Genomic DNA, 18,079 nt, shown 5'->3' with positions numbered 1-18,079 from the left:
GCACCCAACTAAATTTATTCAGAAATCTAAATTTCGTATGTGAAGATCAAAACGAGCGCCCACAAGTTCAAACATTTCCGAGGCCCTGTGGGAAGCAAATATAAAAAAAAATTCCGGGTATACAATGCTTAAAGTTAGTTATTATTACTTCAAATGCGAATATCAAAGGATATTATAACTAACAGACTTGCTTGGATTTAATCCATTTTTTAGCTCATATAGATTACAAAATATTACAAAAATACTACATACGCATACCTGAGAACCATAAACGAGAAATCGCTCTCAATCATATGCTGATGTCGTCTGCTATAAAAATGTCATATTGCCGTGACGTTACACAGCACCTCCGAGACCACGCCCGCTGTGTCAAGGCGGCAAGCGGAACATCAAAGAGATGAAACAGTCCCTTACTATATAACACTGCTTGCGGATTGACGTATGTGCGAGATCAAGAGACTTAACCCAGGGGAAAGAGCCATGCTCATCCCTGTCAAGCCTGCAGGTACCTTTACCCCACCACTGTCGCAGTGGTGGTCGGGTTTGAAGTTGGTTTCCTGTGGTTCTCAGTTTAAAGAAGCGCGAATGCGAGCCGATCTCAGAGTTAAAAAGTCTTGTCACAGAGAGTGGCAGACCTACAACGGCACATACACATGTGCATGTTCAACCATTATACTTCACTTACAGATGACAGCACTGAAATTTCAAATACGACACTAGTACCCGCACACGCATACACACACACTTCCGGCACAACTCAATCGGTAGTAAATTGCCCATGGTGATAGACCGGAATTATGCTCGGTTCGAATAAATGAATGAATGAATATATAGTACTGGTTCAAACGACTCTTATTTAAGCTACTTTCGCATTTATACGACGTTTGGCTTCTGTCGCAATTTATTCCTATACATTTTAAATGTTCAAACACTTCATTTATACATCACTCAGCTTCTATTACATGGCGTAATCTCTATTCGAACCCAAAATTTCGGTAAAAATACGGGATGGACGAGAAATTCTGAACACATTTTAAAAATTAATAGTAAATCAACGAATTGACGTAAAAAAGTGTGGTCTACACTGAAATATACTCATGGCCTACAGTGGATTTTTTCTACGAATTTTAGAAGAAAAGTTAAAATTTCACTGTAAAACGAAAAACTTGACATAACACATAAAATGCTACACAGTATAGTTACTGTGTTAATGACAATTTACGTTGCATAAAACTATCACATTTCAATATGAGCCTTTTTTTTTAGCTCGGACTACAGGGATAAAGGGTGCTTATGTTGAAAGGCGATAGTTTTATGCAACGTTTAATTGTCATAAGCAGTAAATATACTCTGTGTTGCATTTTATGTGTTATGTCAAGTTTTTCGTTTTACAGCGCCTCCTGTGAGTGAAATTTAAACATTTTTAATTTAAAAAAAATTCTGGGAGATGAAAGTATTTAATTGCAAACCCCTTTTTATGTCACGGGTTGATTTATTTAATTACTAGATGAAAAACTGGTCATATTTAATTATTAAAATGTGTCTATGACTTGTGTATAATTTGTCAATCAAATTTTAGTGTTTTATTTTTTAGTTTTTTTAAGTAGTATAAACAGTTAAGTATATGATTGTCAAGCCTCAAAGATGAAACATTTCATTAGTGCATTTTGAGGAATTTATTCATTTGCCTGCGCATTAATTGTAACTGTACGTGACAATTTCAAATTGCAGGTGGCTCGATGGAAATGAGCTGGAATCACTGAATAAAGGACTTTTCCAACGAACTAACCATTTGCAAATCCTGTAAGTCTAGATATAAAGTTGTATATCAAAAACTGTACATCGAAATTCTCCCTCTAAATATTCATTCATTATGGGCGATAAATACTCAAAAAGTAATATTGTATAAATATTACTTTTTGAGTATTTATTATACATAATGGATGGATATTTAGAGGGAGAATTTTGATATACAATGAAACCTCCCAACAAAACGGCCACTAACGGGACCGTAAAAAATGTGGCCGCTATTGGAGAGTGGCCGCTTTATTTCTGAAAAAAAACTATAATTTGTGATCTATATAACATGTAAAGGGATAATCCGTTCTGTGATTGCCTACGATAATTTTATAACTGATTAATTTATATAATATTAATTATTAAAATAATTTCTTTTTCTTAGGATATGTGATTATATTGATATGTAACATTATAATATTTGATAAATCGACAATGCCCCTCGACTAGATGGGATCAGGTGGGTCTGGTGCCCCGGCGCCGAACCAGGGGGAGGGGGGTAGGTATCAAAATGTGTGCTTGACCCGGCTGACCAAGCATATAGTTGCGGCCCTGTTACCTAAAATTTAAGCTTGCAGTGCTAACGTAGAACACAACAGAAACTGATATGGACTAAGACGGTGTACCAGCAACCCCGAAATAGTTCTGTGTATTCCCACCCACGATCAACAAGGCCATAAATGCACAACCCATGACGCGTGGGCCAAATGTGGCTCTCAGAGTCATCTGCTGCGGCCCGAGGTCTCAAACCTAATTTTTTAAGAACGAACCAAGCGGTACATTCTCATGTCACTTCCGTGACTCAGAAGTGATATGAGAATGTGCATTTAGAAATAGTTAGAACGTGACATGAGAATGTGCGTAGATAGATATTTATATAAATAGTATGATTTACAGATTATTTAAGTAACCTTGGGCATTGTTCCAGATCACTTAAGTAACCCACGGCACATTCCCCCACTTCAATTATGTGGTTCGCAGCACATTAACAGATCACTTAAGTGGTCCTTTTTACATCTCCACTGCTTTCAATATACCCACCTAGCATTTATACCCAGGAAGAGAAAGCATAATTACCCCCCAAAAGAGTTCGGGGGGGGGGGAATTCACTGAAAAAACAGTTTGAAAATTATTTTTCACACACACACAACAATAATTATTTTTTCCTCTTAGCCAAATGCACATTTTTTTTCCTGACTCCATGACCAAAGTGGATATTCTTAAAAAATCGTCGAACCTGTAATGGTCTGTGGGAGGTGTTCAGTTCCAACAAAATAAGGCCATTGTTCGGAGGTGGCCGTTAGAGGCGCTTTTTACTGCACTCTTTTTCCATGCAAATACGTAACATTTTTTACTTTGAGAAATCAATGAATAACTTTGATGAGTTGAGAATAAATTATCTCTGACTGGGAAAATGCCCGAAATAGGCAAGAAACTGTCAGGAAACAATGGTTTTTCGGCCCTTAGCAATGACTCTCGGAATGTTTATTTTATATGCCGTGGCTCACACAAACATTGCGATTCAGTCATATTTACGCCTTCACAATGGTTTGTAATTACTTTAATGCTCACAGTATGCAGAGTGAATCCATAATTTTCCTTAATGCCTCTTTTTTCCATGCAAATCGTTGATCCTAGAGGCATATTTCCAATTAGATAAAGTATAAAAATAATGTGTAGACCGTCATTCTTTCATGTTGCAAAGGGTTATATAGTTGTTAAAATAAAAAAATAATAACTTTTTATATTGACACCCCGTCCTCTACCTTCCAATTAGAAAGTTTTCGTCGTTTCTCTCCTGAGGCCAACAAAAAAATTCCACATTTCTGCGTGCAATACTATTCCTTTCAAGATAAAGTATTTCAAAAATTGCAGAAAGTTGGGAAACAGCATAAATGCGGGAAAAAAAGCTCCGTCCGTTAGTTTATGGTGTCCTTCCGCAATTTTTCTCAGATTTTTGAATTCAAGTATCGCAGTGAATATGGATTTTTTTTTTATTTTGGCATGAGGAGAGACTGGGCAACAACTTCCTAATTGGGTTCTTTAGCACAGGGTGTCCATATAAAAAGTCAATTTATTTTATTTCAATAACTATGCAACCCCTTGCAACATGAATGACGTATCTCAGTTCTAGAAGTTGTTTGAATATTTCTTCTAATCTGAAGTATGCCTCTAGGATCAACGGTTTGCTAGTGAAAGGCGGCAAGAGGAATTCACTCGGAAAATCACCCCGTATAGAAAAATTCCGGGCACCGCCGGGTATTATAGCTAGTAACGGTATTACAAATATAACATTAGATGAATTGAATTCAACATAAAAATCGGCCTATTGTTATCATAAACGGAGAAATTAATTTTATGACGTGTTTTCCTTCCAATCTAATTATTACACGTACACAGTGCAAATATAATACGATGAACAAGAAAAAGAAGGAGTTGGTAAAATTTTCGGTTTCTATGAGAAAATGGGGCTTACAAAATAGTTTATAACTACTGTAACTACTTTGTATTCTGTAGAAAATATCTATAAAATCAATGTGTTTTGAAATTTCGTAGTGTTGGAAATCGTAAAAATATTTACGACGTTCCCCTATGTCTCATCTCGCCTTCACAGATGCGTTTTCAATTATTTTTCAGCTCTTTATCAAGAAATCAGATCGGAATAGTTATTGAGGAACATTGGTATGGACTCGCAACTTTACGCAGCTTGTAAGTCGTTTTCATGTATGCGCAAATACCTTCTTTATAAATTTCGAAAACATTAATATTGTTTGTATTCGATTGACTGACTAGATATATTTTTATTTCTTTCGTGCACAGATCTCTTTCGCAAAATTCTTTGAATTCTTTGACGGCGGCTTCTTTGGGAAACATCACTTCGCTCATGAAATTGTGAGTCTTTGTTTTTCTTTTATAAATTGCATTAATAAAACTTATATTAAATTAACATAAAAGCTTTGAGCAGCTTTTTTGCGGCTAATGTGTGTTTTTTAGTGATTTTCAATTAAACATCTTGTGTGAGAAAATGGGAAAGTGGAAATCCTACTAATATCTCTACTATGGTTTTTATCGTAATTTGTATATTTCAAATAATTCTACAGGTTATTAAATATGGATGATCAAAATTTGCATTTTAAGCAATTCGTGAAAAATAAAAATTGATGGTAATGCTGCTTAAATTTGTAGAAATATTTATGAAGTCGTTTAAAATTACGCTTCACGTTAATAAATTAGTTCTATGGATTCACGAAATTTTACGTCTTGGAATTTTAGTATCGATAGAAAATAATAGGAGTATAGAAGATAGTATAGTATGTAAGTTGTAAGAGCGGAAATCAAAAAATACATGACATTGATTGCTTGAAATTTAGGAGAGGGTTGAGAAACATGGGCGGCTCTTGGGCACCGCTCTTTAGGACGTTCCCCAAATCCGATATGAACAGTTGGACAAAAGTTTTATATTCCAAAAAATATCAGGGAAGATGATTTCTGTCCGTTCTTGGAGTGGGATCAAATCCGAGGTGATAAGACAATAAAAGGTAAAATGATTTTGTTCTTTCTAGAAAGTGCTCCAAATCCGAGGTGAAAGTGGTAAAAAATGGAAAATGATTTCTGTCCGCTCTAGGAAGGGTGCCAACTTCTAGGTGCGGGTTCAAAAAAAGGAGAATAATTTTTGCCCCCGTAGGATGGACACCAAATCCGAGGTGAAAGGGCAAAAAAGGGCAAAAAATCCCATATTTCTGTCCGCTTTAAGAGAGTGTTAAATCCGAGGTTATAGAGGGCAAATAATATTTCAAATAATATTTAAAGGGCAAAGGATATAAAATTAAGGTTATAAAGGCCAAAGAAAAAGGAAAATTATCTCTGTCTGCTCCAGGAAGGGCGTCAAATCCGAAGTGAAAAGTAAAATTGTTTCTGTCCACACTGTAGGAAGGGCACTAAAAGGACAAAAAAAGGAAAACTATTTCTGTGCAATCTAGAAGGGGGAGAGTTGACAATTCCGAAGTGAAAGAGAAAAAAAAATATTTCTGCCTGCTTTAGGAGGGGTGTTAAACCCTAATTGAAAAGGAAAAATGGGTCTGTATAAATCGATATTCAATGTGTAATATAGGCTTCCGAAATGTGTTGAAAAGAACACACACGAGGTCTTATTTTTCTTTGGTCGCCCAAAATAAATTCTATGGCATTTAATTATGTCGACCAGACGCCCCGCCTTTCCCGAGTGGCGTGGTGGTAAGATGCTCGTCTACCACCGTGAAGGTTGCTGTCACGGTCTTGGGTTCGAACCCGAAGGAGGATGTAGATAAGATATTTTCCCTAAAGAACTTGAGGCGACTACCCATAGACAACGCCTTTATTTCCAACACATCTCTTTAATGGCAGTAAATTGCAATATAGCGATATGGCCAGAGTTGGTGTTTGGTGAAGTAGACACTCCACCTGCTCATTTTTTTCATTTGTTCCGCTCCATTCAAAACTCTTTAGGTAAAAAATAATTTTCTGATGTATGTATGATGTCAAAAACCTGTAGTGACTTGTTTTTCCTACGAAGTAACCAGCTCGATTCTAAAAAGACAGCGTATTTTGAAAGCTCCCGAAAGATAGCCCGAACTTATAAAAAATAAATGACGTACTATATATACTTCGAACGGTGGTGGTAGTGAAGCTTGTATACTTTTTTTATTTCATCAATAACTTACGTGAAAAGCGGATGAAGTATCTCTATCGCAAGATGAAAATTCCAAATCTTAAAATAAATGAAAATTGTGTAGATTGGGTTGTGCAGATTATTTCGGGAAAAAACTAGGAGAATATTCATTATTCATTTATAAGAAGTGTTATAACAAATCTATGCCGGAAAAAAGTCGAAATCTTTGTCCGAAGGAAAGATCTTTGAACTGCATTTTAGTTTCTCATGGATATTTTGTGTTATTCCCACTTCGCATGATTACGGATGTTGTTTTCCTTTTTTCCTTCAGGGATTTGCACGGAAATCGTATCAAGAATATTGAAAAAGAAGCTTTTCTGAATCTACCTCACTTGGAGTCTCTGTAAGTTTGAAAAAACCTTATGTTCGTACTTTTAGCCTAATTACCTATCGATATTTATTGAGCATCCGAAGTGATATTTATTGAGTTATCCAGCTGGTGCTCCTTGGAAGCTTCACTTCAAAAACTAAAATTTACCATAAGCATTGCAGCAAAAATGTCTTTAATTGGCGTTACAGTAGACGCCGCATATTGAAATCATGGATAATGTTATCATTCGGGCATTTTTATGACACTCGCAAATAAGGAACGGACCAATATCATAACTTCAGAAGAAATCTTCTTATAGTTATCTTGACTTCGGTTTATGCTATCTATTTTTTGTCTCAACTTTTTTTTTTTTGTCTTCCACACTGCTTGATGTGATCACATCGAGACTTGGGGTTTCTAATAAAATTACAGAATGGTAACTATATCCAAAAAAAGTCCCGTAGTCCGGCTTACAAGTGCGGTGATGCGGTCCGTATGATCAATCAGTAAACCGAGAGAGAGAGAGAAACCATCCTACATTATTTTCTCCATAATTAGTTGCAAAATATTTAAAATCATTCCAATTTTTTTTATTATTGTATTCTAAAACGTGATTTTTTCTAAATAGAAGCTAAAATACTGAATTTTTTTTATATATTCAGCCATTGTGAGGCGTTAGAATGGAACTGCCTAATTTATATAACGAATTACGATGCTTTTGCAATATACAGTACGTTTCATAAATCCTTTAAGAAAATCTCTCGGCAAAAGAAATTTTAATATGATCAACTAAAAGAAATTGATCAAGAACTAAATTGCGGGACTTTTTTCCGTCATAAATCTGCCACTTGCAAGGACATTGCAAAAGCAGCTCCACACGTACGTGGATCACAGTGAATACTGTGGACTGATTACGACATTAAGTACGGAGATGTTTGTCATCAAGTTAGAGGGGACAGAACACCTTCTAGCCTCCTACATAACCTTGCAGTCCAATAACAATAACAATAACAGGAAAAAAATAAGTTTGCTTTAACCTTAGCTTCAGAATGCGGGGGAATAAAACCTGTCGACGGTAAAAAAAATTGATAACATTATCCAAAGTCCCAATTACAAAAAATTTATTATCCTTGGTTAGGATAATGGTCCGGTTGCTTGTTTGCAAATGTGATAATAGTACCCAAATGTTAACATTATCAGTGATTCTAATACGCGGCGTCGACTGTATTCGCGTATTTTGAAGCTAAGGTTGAGCTCGACTTATATTTTCTAGTATAAGTTATCGTTATCGATGTACAAGGGTATGTAGGAGTTTGAAGGCTCTCTAATTCATAAAAATTTATCAAAATGTCTAATCGGACCGTAAATATCGCTGTGACACATGTACAGTGCCCCCCCCCCCTCCCCCCGTATTCGCGGTTTTTTTTTTCCTTTATTGGAAAAAAGTTTTCACAACACTCAGCAATCGTCATTCACGTGTTTTAGTTACAAAATTTGAGTTGTGCTTGTTTAGGATGGCTCATTCTTCTAAGTGCTACTAATAATGCTTTGAAAAGATAAATAAAAGTGAAAACTCACAAGAAAAATTGGATATATTGACTATACTTGGCGAAAGTACGTTAATACCTGCTGTGGTCGGAATCAACGAATCTACGGTGAGATATATCAAGAAAAAAGAATCTGAAATTCTTTCAGTCGTAGCTGTACCCATGGCAATCAGAACTTTGCAGCGCCTACGGGATCCGTGGGTTTCTCGTACAGAAAATGCTGGTTTTTGGGGGTAAAAGACTGATACAAGAAGGTATTCCAATTGATTTTAATATTATAACAGAAAACCTTCTCAAAGGAAAGGGCTGGTGAAACGTCTATTTCATCAGAATTTTATTCAAGTAAAGGTTGTTTCATAGGTTTAAGAAACGATTCGGGGCACGCAATGTGAAAATAATTGGCGATCAAGCCTCTGCCGACCTGGAAGCAGTTACAAAATTTCCAAAGACTTCGTAAAAATTTATTGAAGAGAAGGATTATGCACCTCAGCAGGAGTTTAACGCTGACGAAACTGCATTATTTTGGAAGTAAATGCCGCAAAGAACATTTTTCGCCCAAAAAGAAAATCGATTCCCCCCCCCCCCCTTCCTGATTTTGAAGCAAGTAGAGATAGACTTACTATGTTGTTTCGCGTAAATGCGTATAGGTAGGTACATGATAAAACCCACCGTCATTTTCAAATCTGCGAATCTGTGAGCACTGAAGGGAAGGATAAGCCAAAGCTCCCAGTATTTTGGACGAACAATAAAAGGCTTGGACTATGAAAACACTTTTCCTGGATTGGTTTAAACGGTGTTTCGTTCTGGAAGTCAGGAAGTACCTTGAGAGTGAATACATGCTATTCAAAGTTCTTTTGATACTAGGTTGACCGAGGAGGAATTAATGCCGCTGACTGGTCCTGAAACTGAAGCGGTACCAGATGAAGAAGATCGAGGCAAGAATTAGAAGACAAGTTCACCACAAGTAACATAGCGGAAGGACTTCGCAAGTTCAAATCAGCAATAGGTTACTTTCATGGCATAGATACCTCTATGGTACGCTATTCACATATAGAAAAATTGGTAGAAGAAGCCTTGTCATTCCAACATTCTTGATGACATGAAAAAGAAACGACAAACAGAAATTACAATGTTCTTTCAGAAAACCTCGCCAACAATTGCTGCACCCTCTTTTACATTCCCTTATACCTCTGCGTCACCTTGCTCTTTCTCATGATGTTCAGTAAACGAGATATACAAAAAAAAACCTATGGTTTCGGTTATTCGCGGATTTCCGTATTCGCGGTCATCCCCGGAACGCAACCCACGCGAATACGAGGACCCGACTGTACGTGTAGCGTTGCTTTCGCAACGGCTTTCTTATAGTAAGTTAAAAATGCCACTTTCTTCAGTTCATGGTCAGTTTCTTCAACCTGATCAAAGTCAAATTTCTTCGACTCGAAAACTACTTTCAAAAGGGAATTCATGAAATGTATTACGTACATTATAAAAAGTATCGTGTAATTCGTAGTACACATAGTAGTACACGTAGTACACATTAGACCAGTGTTTCTCACGAGGAATTCCCAGTCTCCGGCCGTGAATGGTTTATCGTTTCATTTTAACCATTTATTTTCCCTTAGTCGTGTGTATGACTGAGCCTTTCATTCACAAAAAAGAAATCAACCAGGCCGTGCGTTTCCGAAGGTTGGAAACATTGCATCAGACAATTCTAATCAAAGAGAAGTGAACTTTAGCTTAAAGGTGGGGGGGGGGGGAATCCTGTTTTAGAACAATTGAAAAAAAATGCAAGATTTAACATCTTGAAACCCGCTACGAGGGAAAAAAAAACAAGGTTGTCCCGCTTTTCGAGGCGTGTCGTTCGATCAAACGGACATATAGTCATCGTTCTTAAAACCGGGATTTTTTTTTTTTCGGATATGTGGTTATCGGTCACTTATTTTTATTAGAAACCCCTAGTCCAGACGTTATCTCATTAAGCGTCTTGCATTGTGTTTTCTCGTTCGTGAAACAGTCTCGAAACCATTCAGTCGACAGAGCAAACTGAAACGTTGGAAATTTCTATTCTTGACAAATATCGGGTTACGATTGTGAGAAGAGAAAAACAATTGTTCTTATTATTTTGTACGGTAAAGCTCGGTTATAACGACATCTTAAATTCCGCGAAATTCGCTGATTATAACTAAAGTGTGATTACAGCCAAGGGTTACATTTTCGAGAACTTTCAAACATGAAAAAAAAAATGCAATCATGTGCAATTAAATACCAAATTATTTTTCGGATTTTACGACAAATATAAATTTGCCGTTACAGCCGAGGTCATTGCGCTTTCATTGACATTACAGGTGAAGTTATTAACATTATTTTCTATGGAGAATCAGCTGAAGCCACCAATTATTGACGTTATAGAAGAGGTGTCGCTGCAGCCAAAGTCGTTATTACCGAGTTTGACAGTATCTATACCTTATTTTCAACTACAAGAATAGTCTGTGACGTTAGTAGTACAAGTCTTAGCTGGGCTGGCCATAAATCCAATTTGTGATCTCAAACCGATGATTTGTGGCTTTGACTGAGAGGGATGATGGGTAATTTTACTTATTGCTGGGCGCATTGTTGACGATTATATTATTTCTGTGTCAATGAAATATGATCAACCGTAGATTTCTGCATTTTATGAGTTGAAAATATTGTAATCCTAATTGTTTACACCTAAGAATTAGCAATGGAAAGTACACAGGGTGTCCCGTAGGTTCTAATTCGGCCTTTATCACATCACCGTTCGTCGTAGAAGTATGGTTGTAATTTAGAAATGCTCAAAATGTGCTCAGCAATTCCTCCATACCAGTTTTAAAAGACCAAAAAAATCCACGTTTCTAAGAGAAATATTTTAATTCAATGAAACATTTGAATTCAAAAATTGGAAAAAAGTTGGGTAAGAACAGCATAAATGAAGAAAGTCCGTCAATTTAAGCTGTTCTTCCCACCTTTTCTCCGATTTTCTATTACAAATATCTCAACCAATATTGCAATTAAAAACATGGAATTTTTTTTGTTAGGCTCAAAAGAGATAGCTATTTTTCAATTGGAGGTTCGAGGACAGGGGGATCGTCAAAAATTTAGGTTTTAATTTTGTTGTATCCTGCATATATTTTCACTCTCAAAACGTTCGTCATTCGGTTGGTGAGATAAAAGCCAAAATAGGAAGACTTACAAGACGATTTAACATTTTGAAACCTGCTACGTGGGAAGGAAAAACGAAGTTGTCCCGTTTCCATGCGTATCGTTCGACTAGACGGGGCATATGGTCATCTTTCCTTCAACAGGGAAATATTTTTTTCGGATATACCGTATATACTCGTGTATAAGCCGAGTTTTTTTGTGGGAAAATTCGTTCCTAAAGTGGGGGGGGGGGGTCGGCTTATACTCGGGGTTAGTTTTTGACGAGAAAATATCGACCCCCGCAATCAATAGTTATTTTTGTAACTATAGATAGCGCTAATAATTAGTAGTGATAGATGGCATTGCAAATCACCAGAGTGATTTTTGTAGCTATAGATAGATGGCGGTTGTGTTAGTAGTGTTAGTACTTTTCGGGTTAAATCCACGTAGTAATTTTTTTCCCGACCTGTGTGTGTCGTGATTACCCACAGAAAAATCATTGATCTAGTGTTGTATCAGTAAGTATCAAACGATCAAAAATGGAGAAAGCTAAAAGATTTGCGTATGATGCATCTTTCAAACTAAAAGTTATCAAATTCGCCGAAGAAAACAATAACTGTGCTGCAGCTCGGACATATAACGTCAATGAGAAACAAGTGAGAGAATGGCGGAAAATGAAAGAGAAAATTTCAGCCATGCGGAAGACAAAAAAGGCTCTTCGAGGAAAAGTATCGGTGTTCCCTGAACTTGAGAAGGAATTGAATGAATGGGTGCTACACCTCAGACTGAAAGGTACAATCGTGGCAAGGACAGCCATACGTCTGAAAGCATTGAAGCTAGCTGAGAGTGTTAGATTCAAAGACACAAATCCAGAAAAGTTCTATGCATCCTCAGGTTGGTGTACTCGTTTCATGAGCCGTTTCGACCTGTGCTTACGCCAGCGAACAAAGATCGCACAAAAACTCCCAGAAGAACTGGAAAGCAGAATTGAATCTTTCCAGAAGTTCATAATTGAACTGCGAAAAACATATCCCTGGTATGGGATATGTTCAAACCCCACAGAACCGATAATGTCAAAGCCGAGGCAAAGAAATCGAAAACATCATTGGCTTTAATACCAGGTGGGCTAACGTCGATTTTACAGCCTTTAGATGTGAGCATTAACAAGCCTTTCAAAGACTATTTGAGGCATTTGTGGATCGAATGGATGAGTTCCGTTGATAAAGAAACTACAAAAAGTGGTGCCTTGAAGAAAAACTAGTGTGCCAATGGGTACATGAGGCGTGGAATTCTGTTTCGACCGAAATTATTATCCGATCGTTCAAAAAGTGTTGCATCAGCAATGCGATGGACGGAACTGAAGATGATATCCTGTTTAAAAGTGACAATGGCGATGACAGCCCAGATGAAGATAAAAACGAAGATGCCGCACCCTATGATGATCTGATGGATTACGATGAGCTTGGAGACTCGGAAGAAACGGCTTAAAAAGTTTGAATCATTTTCTATTGTAAACTTCCGTAAGCTATTCATTTTGCTTGAAAATATAAGAATTTTTTTTCTCTGAAATGCACGGATTTTTTGGGGTCGGCTTATACACGGGTTTTCAATTTATTGCGGTTTTGGTGGTCCTGAAGTGAGGAGGGGGAGGTCGACTTATACACGAGTATATACGGTAGCTATCGATGACCTATTTCTGTCAGAAACCTGTGTACATGTACTTTTCTTTTTTAATACTACTTTCAATGTTTCAGTGATTTACGGAAAAATGAGCTGAAGAAACTTGGTCCTGGAATATTCGACTCTCTGGCTTCACTCAACTACATGTAGGTTTTATTGATGTAATCTATGAGTTGATTAAACATTTATGCAGACATGCCCTTATATTCAAATACAAAAAATCATAAAATCACGGTTCATAGTGACCGAAAAAAATTTGTTTCAAATAGCTGTTGAAAGGCTGTAGCAATCAATAGCTTGTAGCATTCGATAGCTCTGGAATTTTCAAACATTTTGCTGTAGTTGTGATTCCCCTGTGAGCTCATTATTGACCTTTAAAAAGGTGCTATAAATAAGTATTTTTTCACATTATATAAGCTACATAAACATGTTCGTTATTCATGTTTATCGGTACAATGAAGTATAGGTGATTTTGCTGAATACAGCGCGAACACAGAAAACATTAATTGACATGTTTTTTTGGAACTTAAATACATGATATCTCGAAGACTCCTACTTTGAAATACTCGGAAAAGCTTCTCGTTCTGAAAAAGAAACTGAACAGTTATAAGAAATTTTCTTACCCACGCACACACACACAGCAAAGTTCATTTCAAATTTCTCAATATCTTTGGACAATACGCATGCGCGTTTCGCATTTCTCGTACGTCGTGGATAACTTTCCCATTTTGTGGAAATCAATGAATTTCTTTCAAAAATGTTCTTGTATCGAGAGGATTCGACTTGAGAAATTAAAGGAACTGATATTGAATTTAAATAAATTATTTAATAACTATTTATGTAAATGACTTGCAAACTGTTTCCGGGTTATTAGGCCATGGTCTAGGAGATTTTCTTCCTGACGTTTCGCCCACATCTGTGGCAGGCATCATCTGAGGTTAATTCGACGTTAGTCTCCGCGGCAAGCGAGAAAGGCTTCGTACCTTTACGAAGCCTTTCTCGCTTGCCGCGGAGACTAACGTCGAATTAACCTCAGATGATGCCTGCCACAGATGTGGGCGAAACGTCAGGAAGAAAATCTCCTAGACCATGGCCTAATAACCCGGAAACAGTTTGCAAGTCGTTTAACGCCGGCCATGAAAGCCTCAGACAATATTTATGTAAATATTTAGTTTGTAACAGGCACGCTGTTGACTAGGATGTGCAGTAACACTTTTATTAACGACACACGTGAGGATTAAGTTTGTATCGAGAGACGAAAACATTCTCGAGGAGTTCGATTTTAACCTTCATTGATTAGCTGTCAGTTTCGCATGTTAAAGTAGAATAAAGGAATTTTATATATATATATATATACAAATGTTCGCCGCTCCGTATACACCTCACCGACCGTCACAAGTTGAAATAAAGATCAAAGAGATGGAATCTTGAAAAGTATCCAACTATTTAGTACTCACTAATTAATCTAAAAATACGTATGTGTTCTGAGAAATATTCTTCAAACTACTGCTCGATCGGTGTTTATTTTTTCTCAACATTATTTCTAGCAGTTACGGTATAAATGCCTGATACGTACACTATATTGCCAAAATTCTGTGCGTACTTTTTGGATTTTTGGACGTTTTCTCGAATTTCTGCAAACATGCTGGGCAAATCGTTCTGAAATGTTGGTCATTTGATTCCAATACTCACAATTTCCTGTAAAAATTTATTCACGAGTGCATTTAGGGGACCGACAAAAAAAAAGAGTATTAAAATGATTTTGATCAACACTGCATGATAAAAAACAGAAAATGATTTATAACATTCACGAAATATTGTACTAACTTTGCGCAATACTTGTGTGCATTTCTGAGAATAACACATATTCACAAAGATATAAAATATAAAGAGTCTCTATAAAAAAATCCAATTTTATCCCAATGTTTTTGCTTATAACATGCGGAGTTTTCAAACCATTTTATGAAATCCGCAGAAAATCGAGCACCTATACATGAGATACTATGAGGAGAATTTAAGACTTTGATAATTCCTTATTAAATGAGGTATGAGTATTTTTAGTAGATAATTTTTAATCGCGCTTGCGCAGAAAAATATCCATTTTACTCTTTCATAACTTGCTTTCCAAATATACATATATATTGCAACTTATATAAAAATCCTCGTTGAATGTCGAAAAATTCAGAAAGATATAAGCGGTATCGTGAGATGTAATTAAAGTTACTGAATTTTGATAAATTGCCAAAAATAAGTTCACAGCTGCATGTGAATGATCGAAGAAATATATCTGATATTGTAAAAGAGAAATACTTGAACATAAGATAGTAGATAGGACCGCTCACAACACCGCAAAGCACCTAAGCACCTTACTTGCGTTACCTCAAAAGAAGCAGAGTTGTGTCGGAAAAAGTTGGCAAAGATTTATAGCGGTCCCACCCCCCCCCCCCCCCCCTGCTCGCAAGTATCGAATCACTCGCGTCATTCTCCCCAACTCGATAAAACGCCATCAAGTCCATAAGACGTACAAGCCATTTGACTTAAATGGATAGCTGAACCCAAGTAAGGTCTGGACACACATTTCCGCAACGTGCCCGACACGTGCGTCGGCCGAGTGTAGGTCATCACACGGTCAAAGAATAATTCTTTGCTAAGCAATGCAGCCGTTCACACATATCCGCACCGTAGCCGAGCACCGTCACCGCACCGCCACCAAGTATTCTATTTTATATTTTTACGGTGCGGTCTCGGGAGAGAGAGCGCAGATTTTTTTTATAAAAGAGGAGAGAGCTCATCTATTTTATGTCGTCGCTTCTCAATTTTCATCAATTGCTGAATTATTAATTCCATTTATTTCTTGATTTCAATCAATTTCCGCATTATTTCTTTTTTAATTCAGAATTTTCAATAGTTCTGGAATTATTTCTTCCGTTAATTCTAAATTTTAAAATCTATTCCGAAATTATTTCTTTTATTAATTCTGAATTCCCATTGGTCCTGAAATTACTTCTCCCAATTATTTTTAATTCCTCGATTCTAAATTTTTCATTAGTTTCGGAAATGGTTTCTCACATTAGTTTAAAATTATCTCCATCAATTTTTGTGTTAATTAACATTTGACGGTGTGGTCTCGGGAGAGAGAGAGCAGATATATTTTTTTATAAAAGAGCTCATTTATTTTATTTCGCTTCTCAATTTTCATCAATTGCGGAATATTATTAATTCCATTTATTTCTTTTGATTTTCATAATGCCAATTGTTATTGATTTTAATATCCATTTGCCATCTGCAGAGGAAACAATTTTTAGTTTAGAAGATTCCGCGTACACACACAGCGTAAAAGAAAACATGCTCCTGCTGAGCTGAGATAAACTTCTGCGAGGTGTTATCGGAATTTGACACCACTTGCACCTACAGATGATTATATTTATGATGGCGGTTGACTCTGAATAAAAACGAGTGCGTGTACATGAGGAAGAGAGAGTACCACTCTCCCCCACAGATTGTTTTAATTTCTATATGGCTTTTTCATTCCCTCCCCTCTTTTATCACTCCGTAAATAATCTCCTCTCTCCAAACTATAAACAAGAATGTATACAGTCAAACTAAGCAAATGGCCGTCTTTTTATTTTCAGCTGCATTTAAAGATCCTATCCTTTCTTGCGGGTTTGTCACATACAAAAAATCTATCGGAGATCAATCCAAAATAAAAACAAAATAAAAATTCCTATAGAAAACATACACTCAGGTAAAAAAAATTTATATACATGTATAGATTATTTACAGAAATGTTTAGAACAATTAATTATTGTTAATTTACGCTAGGGTTATTATACCAAATCACTCTTGTTAATAATTTACTGAACATTTCGATTACACCGAACCGGCTGCGTTCGGTGTAAGCAATCGACACAGCTTCGTAGTCAGCATACGGCAGCGACACGGGCAACACACGGAAAGGTGTGGTCTGAAGAGGAACGAGCCGAGCCTTGGCCAACTGACGCCCAAGCTACGGTCCTGGCACGGTGCGGATATGTGTGTCCAGACCTTTACTAGGGAGAAAATTGCAAGTGCGCCCAGTGGCACATAAGGGCCGGAGACCGCATCCTGGGATTTCAAAGAAGTAAAAAAAGATTTGTGGGGCAAGAGTAAGAAGAAGAAGGTGGCATGTTGAAGTGGGGGAGATTTGAGAACGGCTTGAATACATAATACTGTATATACAAAACATATACAGCGCATCCTTCATTTTCTTTTTACGGAATATGCAATATATACACGCACAGAGCCTCCATTGCGACGGGACTAATCAAACAGAGCCTCCGTTCACAATGATGGGCGAATGCCCATTTGAATTACTCCCATATATTTTTTACATTATATAAATTTTCCTTTTTTTATACAATTGGGAATGCGCATATCGGGAACAAATATCACTAGAGCTCATACAATTATTCAAAGTTACAAAATTATTATCATACCATGTAAGTGCGAAAGGAATAATGAAACGCAGCCTGAGTTCACAGTGCTGGGCATTCACATTTGTATTACTTGAACATAACATACGTGCACGATGTCAAAATGAAGAGACTGAATATGATAATGAAATGACAGAAAATAATCGAAGTACCAATGTGTGGGAAATCATCCAGGTAGAGTCTCAGTCAGTAACTTACAGCTCACGATATCACGTATATCTTTCTGAATTTTCATGACATTGTACAATGTCTCATCTCTCAACTGGAATTTGTAAGTATCTCGCAACTAGATCATGGAAAAAATAGATATTTCCTGTGCGTGCACGATTAAAAATTTACTAAAAATAGTCATGTCCAAATTAGGAAATTTTAAATTTTGATACACGGTATCTCATGTATAGTACCA

General features: G+C 36.7%; 1 protein-coding gene across 3 annotated transcripts in view; it reads left to right on the top strand.

Annotated features, from left to right (window-relative positions):
- The window catches only part of LOC149064493 (uncharacterized), a 136,503-nt gene that overhangs the window by 107,422 nt on the left and 11,002 nt on the right, over positions 1-18,079 (top strand). For all 3 annotated transcript variants that reach the window (XM_089254587.1, XM_089254588.1, XM_089254589.1), the window contains 5 exons: positions 1,732-1,803; positions 4,435-4,506; positions 4,618-4,689; positions 6,777-6,848; positions 13,276-13,347. In XM_089254587.1, coding sequence (XP_089110713.1) covers positions 1,732-1,803; positions 4,435-4,506; positions 4,618-4,689; positions 6,777-6,848; positions 13,276-13,347 — 360 coding nt within the window. The remainder of the gene's footprint in view (positions 1-1,731; positions 1,804-4,434; positions 4,507-4,617; positions 4,690-6,776; positions 6,849-13,275; positions 13,348-18,079) is intronic.

Source organism: Pholcus phalangioides, unplaced genomic scaffold (assembly GCF_987345545.1).
Source record: "Pholcus phalangioides strain wild (caught in Gottingen) unplaced genomic scaffold, Ppha-v1.0 ptg000042l_1, whole genome shotgun sequence".
NCBI lineage: Eukaryota > Metazoa > Arthropoda > Arachnida > Araneae > Pholcidae > Pholcus > Pholcus phalangioides.
This window is presented reverse-complemented; position numbering and strand designations above follow the sequence as displayed.